At 44.4% G+C, this 12,256-nt stretch overlaps 1 protein-coding gene across 1 annotated transcript; it reads left to right on the plus strand.

Moving 5' to 3' along the window:
- Positions 1 to 5,804: 5,804 nt before the first annotated feature.
- LOC308329087 (serine/threonine-protein phosphatase 5-like) lies at positions 5,805 to 7,247 on the plus strand (the record flags this gene model as incomplete). The annotated part of the gene is made up of 1 exon (XM_080783289.1): positions 5,805 to 7,247. The coding sequence occupies one exon, from the start codon at positions 5,805 to 5,807 to the stop codon at positions 7,245 to 7,247; it is 1,443 nt and encodes a 480-aa protein (XP_080639415.1).
- Positions 7,248 to 12,256: the final 5,009 nt, after the last annotated feature.

Below are 12,256 nucleotides of genomic sequence, written 5' to 3' on the forward strand. Positions count from 1 at the left end.
CACGTACACAGTCTTGTGATTGAAGACGCGTGTAAAGCATGTTCCTTTTGAAATGCCTAACTGAACTAATGGGAGCCAGAGTGCAGTATGTAGGACAGTGTTTGTCTGACCTGAGGGGCCTGAGGTTTATTTAACTGCATGCAGCCATGCCACACTTGTCTTAAATGGAGATGTCTGCCGCTGCCGCGTGTGTGTGTGTGCGTGTGCGTGTGCGTGTGTGTGTGTGTGTGTGTGTGTGTGTGTGTGTGTGTGTGTCGTGTGTTAGACAGACTATGTCCTGGGGTAATGACCCCCCCCATTTATCTATCTCTCTCTCTCCCTCTCTCTCGCTCATTCTCTCTCTCCCCTGCTCTGAGTACCATCACCTGTTCTTTGGTCACAGGGAGGGGGGCGTGTGTGTGCGTGTGCATGTGTGTGTGTATGTGTGTGTGTGTGTGTGTGTGTGTGTGTGTGTGTGCGCGCACGTGTGTGTGTGTGCGTGAGTGTGCGTATGTGTAGGTGGGTGTGGCAGTCAGTAGCAGTCAGCCTTGTGTGGGGTGTGCGCACGGTGGTTAACAACTTCGAAAGGCCTTATGTGCTACAAGGCACAAAGTAAATAGGTAACACAACAGGTGAAGGACAATTAAATTGATTTTGTTGTTGACATCATTACGCAGTCTTGGCTCCACACGTATCTTTGTTTACTTGCCTTATATGTGCCAAAATTCAGAGTCTCATAGATCACAGTGAGACTTGTCATCACAGCAGGATCAATTGCAGATCACAGGAGAAATGCGTGTGTCTTTTAAGCTGGATTTGACTCTTAGACCTCCCTAAAATGTCCTTCCCTTTTTGAGGCGGAATTTCCCTCCAATCCTCTCAAGGCTTGTACTTCAGAAAGCCCTGTATCACCATGATCCCAGAGCGCTTTGTTTGGCGTCAACACCTAGCGGTATCCACCTCCCAAAGGCAGTGTTTCAACAGCTTTTTAAATGTCTTTGTTGTTCTGAAACGGGGGGAGGGGGGGTTGCAAGAAACTAAATCTTCTGTGACAGCGCAGAGCGTCTTAACAGAGACCTAAAAACACCTGAGCATGGCCGCATAAAGAAAAATAAATGGGGGAGAGGGCGGGGGGTTGACACGGCGTTCCCGCTCCAACACATAATACTGTGTCAACGTAGGCCACTCCAGTGTCCCCGAGGCGGGGGAAAGGCCATTCTGCCTGTCATCTTCTGCGTACAATGGCTACCAGCTCACCTTTTGTGTGCCCAACAAGTGCCTTTATTCAGCCCCACAAATGCATCAGTCAACTTAGACCGCGGCGGGTTTAGAAAGTCTTTATGGGTTGAGTTGAGAGGCTGTACGCGCGGCCGTAGTTCACACAAGGCCCGCGAGGCAACCAAGGACTGTGTGATTGACCGGGGTTGCATTTGCTGGGTGGATCCAGGCCTCTGCTTTTGACACGTTATTCATTTTTTATCACAGATGGCGATTTTATTTTACGCTTCTTAAATCAAATGATTACATTTATACAAATGAAATTGTATGAAAATATGTTTGATATTTATGTTTTATAATCATAATTGATCAATTTAATATTTGTTTTTAAAAGAATGCCAACTGCATTAACCCTGGCATCCCTAATTTGGGCAAATTTTTAAAATGTTATAAATATTTTAATAAAAAATGTGCTATACAAGCTCAACACGTTGTATGAAGTGTTTGGGTTGATGTTGATTTGTAACCGGTGTTGTAGTGTATTGTTAAAAAATATTGTTACTCAGAATCACTCACAGTCAGAATCAAGTGCTAGTTAAAGGCCTCTAGTCTGAACAGGTTTCAATCTCTAAGGGATCAGGATCATTTATAATTTATACTTGTTCAAACGGCCGTGCCGCTCGAAGGAAATGCATTATTTTCAACCGACAGAGAGGCGGAGCGTCAGAAATGGACCTAACGGGTTCAGCCCGGCTCCAACAGGTGCCGCCCATTAAAGATGTACTGTACCATGCAAATAAACAACTGCATATTTGTCCATCTCCACGGTTACAGCCGAGGCACGTCGGATAAAAGCATCCCCAGAAAACGGCATTTCATTTTTGACATGCGATCCGCTGAGAAGTGATACGCTGAGAGGTCCATTAGTTTTGATATCGAGGCGCTGTCCAGGGGCTTGTGTTTCTGGTGGCTTACTTAAATACACACGCCCAGCGCTGGGATTATCTTGTGATCTGCAGAACCACGCAGGGCTGCTTTGTGTCGTACAGGAAGTGTGTAAAGATATCCCAATGCTTGCCCATATCCCGGGGCTTGGTAACCACATAAAGGGAGCTGGAAAACAATCCAGGCAGCGCCCGGATGTCCTCCTAACAGGCAGACAGGTGGGGTGACAATGGCACTCCTCCCTCCCTCCCTCTCTCTCTCTCTCTCTCTGTCTCCCTCTCTCTCTATCCCTCACTGTTTCTTTCTCCCTCTTTCTATCTTTTCGTCGCTCCCTGTCTCACTCTCTCCCTGACTATCCGTTTATTTTTTTCCTCTGTCCGTTGCTCTCACTCCACAAACCACATCCCTCTTTGTTCATCTTTCTTTCTCATTCACTTTCCCCCTCCCTCACTATCACACCTTCTGTTATTTGTCTTCATTCTCTCTCCCTTAATCCCTCACCCCATTTCTCATCTCGAACTCCCACCTCTCTCTGTTCCACTACCACTCTCTCTGGTCATCACTTTCCCATGTAATCTCTCTCTCTCTCTTTCTCTCGCTCCCCTTCCTAGCCCCTCCTACACAGTAAAATATGCAGTGTTGATTTATCCATTTGTAACGGCAAATGCAACTCTTATCATTTGGTTACATTGTTGTACCCGTTAGTTAAATTATGACTTAAATTAATTTGACAGTACAGGGAAACATGGGTGACTGTACTGTATCTGTGTTCTATCTCACATGTCACCTCCTCATTCTTAGCTCCTTATCTCCTTATCTCTCCGATCCCTGACTCATCCCCCTCCCTCTCTCAAACTCCTCCTTTCTCCCTATCCATTACATCTCTGTCTCTCGCTTTCTCTCCCTCTATTCCTCTCTTTATCAATACCTACCTCTCTCTCCCTATCCATTACACCTCTCTTCTCTCTCCTTTCTACCCCCCTACCCCCGCTTTCCTACCTCTCCCTCTCTTTGCCACCAACTTTCTGTCTGTCGCTCTCACCCCTCTTTCTCCCTTTCTCTCCCTCTGTCCTATCGTTACACCCCCCCCCCCCTTCTATATGTATGACATACTGTATGTGACCGTATGTCAAACGCATACCCCCCCCCCCCCCCCCCCAGGGAACCAGTCTGGTGGAGATATGTGCCTTTGTGCATTTGTACTGTATATATTGGTGACCCCAATGGATGTTTAGTTTTTTCATGGACCCCTCCTTGTCAGAGCTCAGCTGCTATTGGCTTCCCACATACAATAACTCAAAGCTGCTCTCTCTCTCTCTCTCTCTCTCTCTCTCTCTCTGTAAGGTATCACCCTGGTCCTCCTGAGCGTAGGTCTGCAGGCCTGTTTGATGATGGAACAAACAGACAAAGTGATTCTTTTAATTCTCGGCGTGGGCATCTGACAGGGTGTCGGGACCCAGTGGGTCTGGTCACGTGTGGGTCTTCAGGTGGCTGTATCCACATAGTCTCTATTGCGGTCGGAATATGTGAGTGGTTTTCATGGTGGAGGATCTGTTTTTCTGCTTGGATCTGTTGCCTCTTTGCTTCTACGGAACGGTGGAGATCGATCCTTTTCTATGTGCTGTGCCTACAACATCGATCATCCTGCTCCACATGACTCTGAGTTGCTTCCTTCCAGTTGTTGTGGCTGAATTGACACTCTCGTGGGTTTTGACGTTATTTTGGTTTGGCTTCCTTCTAGGACGTTGTTTTCCACATAAAATGTGGGGACGTGGGGCGGTGTGTCAGGAGCTTGTTGGTATAGGATGATTTATTTACATTTTTATTATATTTATGTGAGTCCCTAAGCTCTGGTAAAGTCATCCATTCCAAAATGGCACAAACTGGCTAAATAGTGCTACTTGCCAAATCAGGACAATGTGGTATTGCAGCTGAAAGGCAGAGAGAAATGACTTGGATTGGGAATATCTGAATTAGAATCAAACCTATAGAAACACGTTGGGAGGGACATAAACAATATGATATTAAATATTAAACGTATTAAAATGCATCGTGTAGATCCTTTAATAAAATGGGCCTGATTTACACTGTACATTATTTTTCGATCTACACCAAATGTCTCCAAAAATAGCAGATCTTTAAGCTCACAGTGTGTTGGGACATGTTGCGAGCTACAGTAGTAGATTGGCTATTTTTTTGCGAATGTTCCCCTAGAATAGGAATGCTGGGGTTTCAAGTGGTTAAACGTTAAAGGTATGAAGTTATTTTCAAGCTGTTCAAAGGGAAACAGATATTCTCTCAAGTTTTTCTCTGAGGGGGAAGGATTTACATATTTATGTTTCATAAATAATATGATATAGACGTGAGGTGCTGTAAAGTAACAATGTAATTCATGGGTGCCATGGATTGAAAAAAAGTTATTTACAGGGGGTGTCCTGAGCCCCAAACCACTAACAGAACTATAGCAGCATGTTGAAATTGCAGCCGTGCTATAGTGCATGTGTGGTAAGCACACTACCTAACTACCATGACAGCCCAGATGGTCATTGTTTAGAGAGTATAGTGTCTTTCTGTCAGTGGCTGGATCTCAGGGGGACAGTACATCCCATGATAAGCAGTCCTGCATTTGAGGGAGTCCAACAGGTGATGCTCATAGAGTGTGTGTGTGTGTGTGTGTGTGTGTGTGTGTGTGTGTGTGTGTGTGTGTGTGTGTGTGTGTGTGTGTGTGTGTGTGTGTGTGTGTGTGTGTGTGTGTGTGTGTGTGTGTGTGTGTGTGTGTGTGTGTGTGTGTGTGTGTGTGTGTGTGTGTGTGTGTGTGTGTGTGTGTGTGTGTGCATTCAATTCAATTCATATATGTTTGTGTATACCTGGGTTGTGCCATTTCCTGCGTGTGAATCTGCATGTCTGTACAGTGTGTTTTTTCTCTGTCTTTCTCTATCCATGTATGTCTGTATGTTAGTTGTCCACATATATGTGCCGACTGCCGAGCTGCCCGCATCTTTCTTTCTTTCTGTGTGTGTGTGTGTGTGTGTGCGTGTGCGTAAGGGCAAATGCCGGTGAAAGCCGATCTCATTGTCTCGTCTTCGGCCCCCGTTCCTGCATTTTCAGTTGCTGTGTGGTGAGAGGGGCCTGGCCAGGGTTTGGATAGGGGAGATAGGGGTGCAGTACAGTGTCATAACACTGTTTTCCCAGTTGTCGACTTCTCAGTACTCATTGCTACTCGCACACATGGTCGTTTCATGGTCAAAGGTGCCAATTATATTACGAGTGTTACGTGTGCCCTGTGTTGGTAAACTGACAGTTTCATCCAGAAAGTCTTAGCTGCCTTGAGGGAAATACTTTTAATTGTTCATATTGTATAATAAAATGCATTTTAAATGCTGTCAGAAATGTCCGATTATAGGGCTTTCTTATCAAGGTGTTTTATTGACACATGCACAACAATAATGCTTGCCGGAGAACATGGGGTCAAAACAACATGGGGTCTAATAACGGCTTGGCTTCCACGTGGATCCCATACATCATGTCATACTGCGACTGTGACGTCATATAACTGTGGCGTCATGTTGAGTTCCAAATATGGAATTATTTGTCTCTCTATTGACTTCCAGTATAAGTACGTTAAATATTTCATGCGTCTGCAGACAAGCAGTGGGACGAGGATGGCGGAGGCAGACAGAAACGCCGAGCTACTCAAGGAGAAGGCAAATAGTTTCTTCAAAGAGAAGGACTATGAGAACGCAATAAAATACTACACTGAGGCCCTGGAGCTCAACCCAAACAACGCCGTATTCTACAGCAACCGCAGCCATGCTTACCTACGCACCGAGTGCTACGGGTATGCCCTGGCTGACGCTACGAAGGCCCTGGAGATTGACAAGAGCTACATCAAAGGATATTACCGTCGTGCCACCTCTAACATGGCGCTGGGCAAGTTCAAGGCAGCGCTGAAAGACTACGAGACGGTAGTGAGGGTGCGACCCAACGACAAGGACGCAAAGATGAAGTACCAGGAGTGCAAAAAGATGGTCAAACAGAAGGCTTTTGAGAGAGCCATCGCCAGCGATGAGACAAAAGCATCGGTCGTGGACTCTCTAGACATCGAGAACATGGTGATCGAGGACAAGTATGTTGGGCCCCAGCTGAAAGACGTGAGGGAGGTGACCTTGGAGTTCATGATGGAGATGATGGACTGGTTCAAAGACCAAAAGAAACTGCCCCGAAAGTATGCTTATCAGATTTTGGTCCAAATCAAAGAGGTTCTGTCCGGACTTCGAAGTCTGGTTGAAATCAAATTAAACACTAACGAGAGAATAACAATTTGTGGTGACATCCACGGGCAATATTACGACCTCCTCAATATCTTTGAGTTGAACGGCTTGCCATCCCAGACCAACCCATATCTGTTTAATGGTGACTTTGTGGATCGTGGCTCCTTCTCCGTCGAGGTCATTCTCACGCTCTTTGGCTTCAAGCTGCTCTACCCCGACCACTTCCACTTGGTCAGGGGTAACCACGAGACAGACAACATGAACCAGATGTATGGATTTGAAGGTGAAGTGAAAGCCAAGTACTCAGCCCAGATGTTCCAGCTGTTTAGCGAGGTCTTCCAATGGCTCCCTCTTGCAATGTGTATCAACGATAAGGTACTGGTGATGCACGGGGGACTGTTCAGCGAAGACGGTGTCACACTGGACGATATCAAGAGGATAGACCGGTACAGACAGCCTCCAGACTCTGGTCTCATGTGCGACCTCCTGTGGTCAGACCCTCAGCGTAAGAAAGGCTGGTCGGTCAGCAAGCGAGGCGTGAGCTGCGAGTTCGGGCCGGACGTCACGGAGCGCTTCCTTGAGATGAACAGTCTGGATTACATCATCCGTAGTCACGAGGTGAAGGCTGAGGGCTACGAGGTCACCCACTCGGGAAAGTGCATCACCATCTTCTCGGCGCCCAACTACTGCGATCAGATGGGCAATAAAGGAGCCTACATTCACCTCACCGAACCCAACCTCCAGCCAGAGTTTCACCAGTTCACCGCTGTGCCTCATCCAAATGTCAAGCCCATGGCGTACGCCAGTACGCTAATGCAGATGGGAATGATGTAGCACTGCGTTTGTCAACGTCCCATCTGGGGCCCACCAGGGGTTACGGGCCCTTACGGGCCTGTAGCTCTGAGAGTGTACTGTGCACCGAGCAATTCTCAGTGTTCATGTAACTATGAGAGTGTACAACGGTCCATTTGTACACTCTCAGAGTCACAGACCCCGTAAGGGTCCATTTGGACGTGGTGGTCCCCCTACTTGATGTGGGGAGCCAGCGATGTAGTGATGTAGAGCAACGGTTCTCAACATGGGGTCCAGTCGGTCCCCAGCTAAATGATTGATCATTAGGAACCAAATGGACACTTATGGGTCCGTAACCCTTGAAACATAAGACGCATGTCCATTTCGGTCTAACAGGAACCAAGTACATATTTTTATTTCTTTTTAAACAATAATACAAAAATATGGCTCATGATGAATCAAGACAAACATAAAAGAATAAAACAAAATAAAACAGCAATACCCCATCGTCACAGTGTCTCACCAATAGCCATGGGCAAAGATGTGGTCCCAGTACCTCTTAAAGTTCTCTCCTTCGTGATTTTAGTCTCTCTAACATCCATTCATAATATGACACATGTTTCTATTAGGGATGCACCGAAAATTCGGCCACCGAAAATATTCGGCCGAAAATGGCTAAAAATGTATTTTCGGCCTATTCGGTTTCGGCTCAAATAAGCCGAAAAATATCACCGAATAGTAGTAGTGGTCCTAAAGTTGTGAATCGAACTAAACTGCGAGGAAAACACAGATGTACAAGCCCAACGCGCTGTGCATTGCGACGGGTAGATAGCTTGTAGATCTGCTACTTTCAGCGCAGGAAGGGCGCATGCTTATGACGCTCTTTAACTATGCATCATTCAGCAGCCCCCAGCCAGCAACAGTCGCATCGCAACAACACACGAGCAGCAGTCACGGAACGCACAGGCAGATCCGACACAACTGTGCTTTCATCCACGATTCCATAGCCTTCTAAATCTTATTTCCCATCCACGGGCACAAGCAACGTGATATTAGCAGCTTCCACCCGATCTGTGGTGGTGTTCTGTTGACGAGGGAAGCTAGTAGCTAGCATGGGAGCTAACGTTAGTTTTAACACTATGTACTTTACATCCGTTCCCCAACCCTCGTCCCCTCACACTTGCTGCTGCGTTTACACGGGCAGACACAAAGACGAATGGGAATATCATTTGGAGCTTTAACAATGAATGATAGACTGTATCGTTGTCCACAGCAAGCAGACCTGTCAAAACGATGCACTTCCCAAAACTCAGAGACATGCCACCACCTATAAATTCAAACCCACCTCTGGAATATCTCATTCCACTTTAATTTATTTTATTCCATAGTCTTAGTTTTTCTCTAATAAAGTTGTTTTTATTTGTTTTCTCATGTTCTCTTTAAAAAGTGTCTTTAAGTACTCAGAGAAGCTTAATATAAATAATATTATTATCACTATTATTATTATTACTACTTGTTTTTATTGCCTATGCTTATGTAGAAAAAAAAGCTCACTGCTCAGGTCAAATAGGCCTATTGATATGCGATTAAAATGTGATTAATTGAGATTAATTAATCACAAAGCCTCCAATTATTTAGATGTTTTTTAATGGACCCATAAGTGTTTATTATTTAAGTTAGGTTTTGCCATAATCATGTCTTTTGCCATAATCAGGTAGCTTTACAACAAAGATGTATTCGGCTATTCGGTATTCGGTTTTCGGCCAACTGTTTCCTATATTCGGTATTCGGTTTCGGCCAAGAATTTCCCTTTCGGTGCATCCCTAGTTTCTATCATAGATTAAATCCACTTTTTGGGATCGGGATAGGATGTACTTTTTCATGATCCGAGGAGGAATCATGCAGCCGTGACTATCCCTATATTTATCGCTACAAAATCATATTTTTATACACCAGTTACTTGTGTTTGGTTCCCTAGGAGACAATATCTTGGTGATACAGATATCTCCTTGTCCAAACATTCCGCTAATATACTGGGTAATGTTTTCCTCAAATGGGTAGACTTTACTAATACTGTACCAAATTGCTTGCAAAAATGTTGTGTTCTGTTTTACAGATTTCCAGCCGAGATTATCTGAAGTTTAGAGCGGGTAAAATGTATAACCCACAGGACCCTCTAACAGAGGGCTTGGCCCCTAGGAGGCCACGCCATATAAATAATGAGATGAAGAACATCTTATTTATTATATTACTCCTTTTTTTTATTTACATGATCTATTTATTGATTCTGTTCTGTTCCTGGCTGCTGTGATAACCCAACTTCCCCTCAATTATGGTAGTCTTCCCTCCCTGTAAATCATTTAGTTTCACAATAAAACTCTGAATCTCTCCATGGCAAACTCTGCATTGTTGAATGCTGTTGAAACCTAGCGCTCCACATAATCCACAACTACATCATTTTTATTACAGTGAATTGCCTTTAAAAAAAAATCACAAATAACTTTTCGACTGACGACGCTCATTCCAGCCTGATTTATTGATCGAAATGTCCTTTTTATACATGGCTGTAATTTTTTCTGATTCTGTAATTACACTCATGTGGTTATCATTTTATGTCCAGAAAAACCTCCCCTAAAAGGGTTTTCATCTGCCTGCCAAAAAATGATGTAGCCACACAGTAAAATCCATAGTGTTACTTAACTTATACTTGCATGTGTCAAAATAGATCCATAAGTGTAAACCTAACACTCTGGATTTTACTGTGCAGTCTGAGAGAGAGAGAGAGAGAGAGAGAGAGAGAGGCAGAGTTAGAGACAGTGGATCTCAAACGGTATCATGTGGAATACCCCCACATGCATGTCTCTGGCCACAGTCCTAGAAAAGATTTTGTGCTTGGGACCCCCATACAAGATATCGGTTGTTAAAATGATTATTATTCTTTTTTATATATATTCAAATATTTTTCCAAGAGATAAATATATATATATCGATGTTATTTTAATTAATTTTGTTGACACCCCCCTGGAACCCCCTCAAAGAGGGGTTCCCTTGGGGTGCCCTGACCCCGATTTGAGAAGCACTGGTTAGAGAGAGCAGTGGGATAAGACTTAAAGGGCTCTAATAACAGCATTGCTTCCATGTGGAATATCAGACGTCAACTGGCCAGTCTATGACTTCAGTCATCTATGATGTCAGTACTATAATTTTGTTATTAAGACTAGCCAATTCTATTCGCCATAGAAAGAGACAGTGAGATGAAAAAAGAGACAATAAAACGTGGCAAAGAAAAAGTGCCATACTGTATAGCGATGAGAGAGAGAGAGAGAGAGAGAGAGAGACACTCAGCACTCTGTTAGTGGCACCAGGCCTTCTCAAACCCAGTTCACCACTACTGTTAAAAACCCCCTTAAATGTCAGTGGTTTCCTTTATGGTTTCTTTTGTTTTAAACTTCTGTTGCTGGCTGCGGGTGGTAGTGTGTTCCTGTGTGCAGTGTGCCACTCAGATCCCAGTGCACAGCAGGGGTTCCCCTTCTCCCATATCCATCATGGTTGTATTCATATACAATATGCACACAACTTATCAGTATAGAGGTAGCTTTGACAACAGTACAAGCAGTCATCCTGTAGAGGAATATTTTTTATCTTGTCCCATTTGAGTTTCTTCATTCTCTTTTTTTCTCATTATACTTAGTCCTGAATTCGCCCACATCTCTACTTGTTGGTCTTGGAGTGTCTGTCTCTTGTCTTGTGATATACGTGACGGTGCCAGACGCTTCTTTTTACCTGAGAGTGAGGAGTTTCTAGCCTGGCATTGGCCAAGACCAATACTGCCAGAGCTACTGAAACCATTGTTTTCATAGTGATACCAATACGAACATAAATATACTGCGTTACCGTAATTTCCGGACTATAAAGCGCACCTGAATATAAGCCGCACCAGCAAAATGTAGGACTATAAGCCGCATAGAGGCCATAGAGATAGATTTAGAAGGTCCCCTAGTGGCCGTTAGCTGTAAAAATCCATAGATTAGCCTCACCGTTGTATAGGCCGCAGGGTTCAAAGCATGGGAAAAAAGTAGAGGCTTATAGTCCGGAAATTACGGTAGTTTCATTGATCGAAGTCAAAACACAATCAATTGATTGATAAGTAAAATAAGCATGTTGTGAAAATGCAGCCCATGTTATGCACCTGTTATGTTTGTTGGAACTCCCAGGCAAGCTGGAAGCACCATGGACGGTAGCTCTGGTCCTGCTCTTGCTGCCGTTGCATTAAGGCTCTGCCACTCTTTGCTTCTAGCCCTCGCATGAAATGCAGACCAGCCTCTGATCTGTAGTGGAAATATAAAAAACGTTTTACCTACTCACCAATACATAGGCGGTTTGTGTAATTAGAAAGCCTACTTTCGGACACTCAGGCATGAAGGAAGCATGAGTTCAAGTCCGTTGCTCTCCCCTTGTCCCCCATATGGGGACTATATTGGTGGAGGGTGTGTAAAGCCCAGGATTACATTAGATGATTGACACAGGGGTTAAAAATGGGTTACAAAATCGTGGGATAAAATATATATATATAAAAAAAAAAAAGCCTACTTTCCTTAGTGAATGCACTCTGAGCCAACCACCACATGTTTAAAATGCACTTTTTGGCCAGAAAGGGATTGTTTTTACACCAGAAAATAAATACTTTTAGTTACTCCACTGCGCCCTCTACCGATAGAGAGAAGAATCTCTTGCATTTTTTTACATGTGGTGGGGGGCTCAGAGTGCGTCCACTAAGGAAAGTAGGTTTTCTAATTACACAAACCGCCTTTGTTTTGGTGAATAGGTCTGCATTTATGCGAGCGTAGGAAAAGAACAGTTCCATAGCTTTAATAAAGGCATTAGAGCTATGGACCAGAGCTTCCAGTGGAAGCCATGTGGCGACGTTGCTCTCCATTGGCCAGCAGCGCGGGCGAGTCATCTAGCCTTTTATATACATCTACGCTTGCACCACCCAGACACCTGTGTTCCTAATTATTCAGAGTGCTTTCTCATTTCTGAGTGTCCAATGT

Source organism: Protomyctophum bolini (assembly GCF_963924005.1).
Source record: "Protomyctophum bolini genome assembly, chromosome: 15".
NCBI classification, from domain to species: Eukaryota; Metazoa; Chordata; class Actinopteri; order Myctophiformes; family Myctophidae; genus Protomyctophum; species Protomyctophum bolini.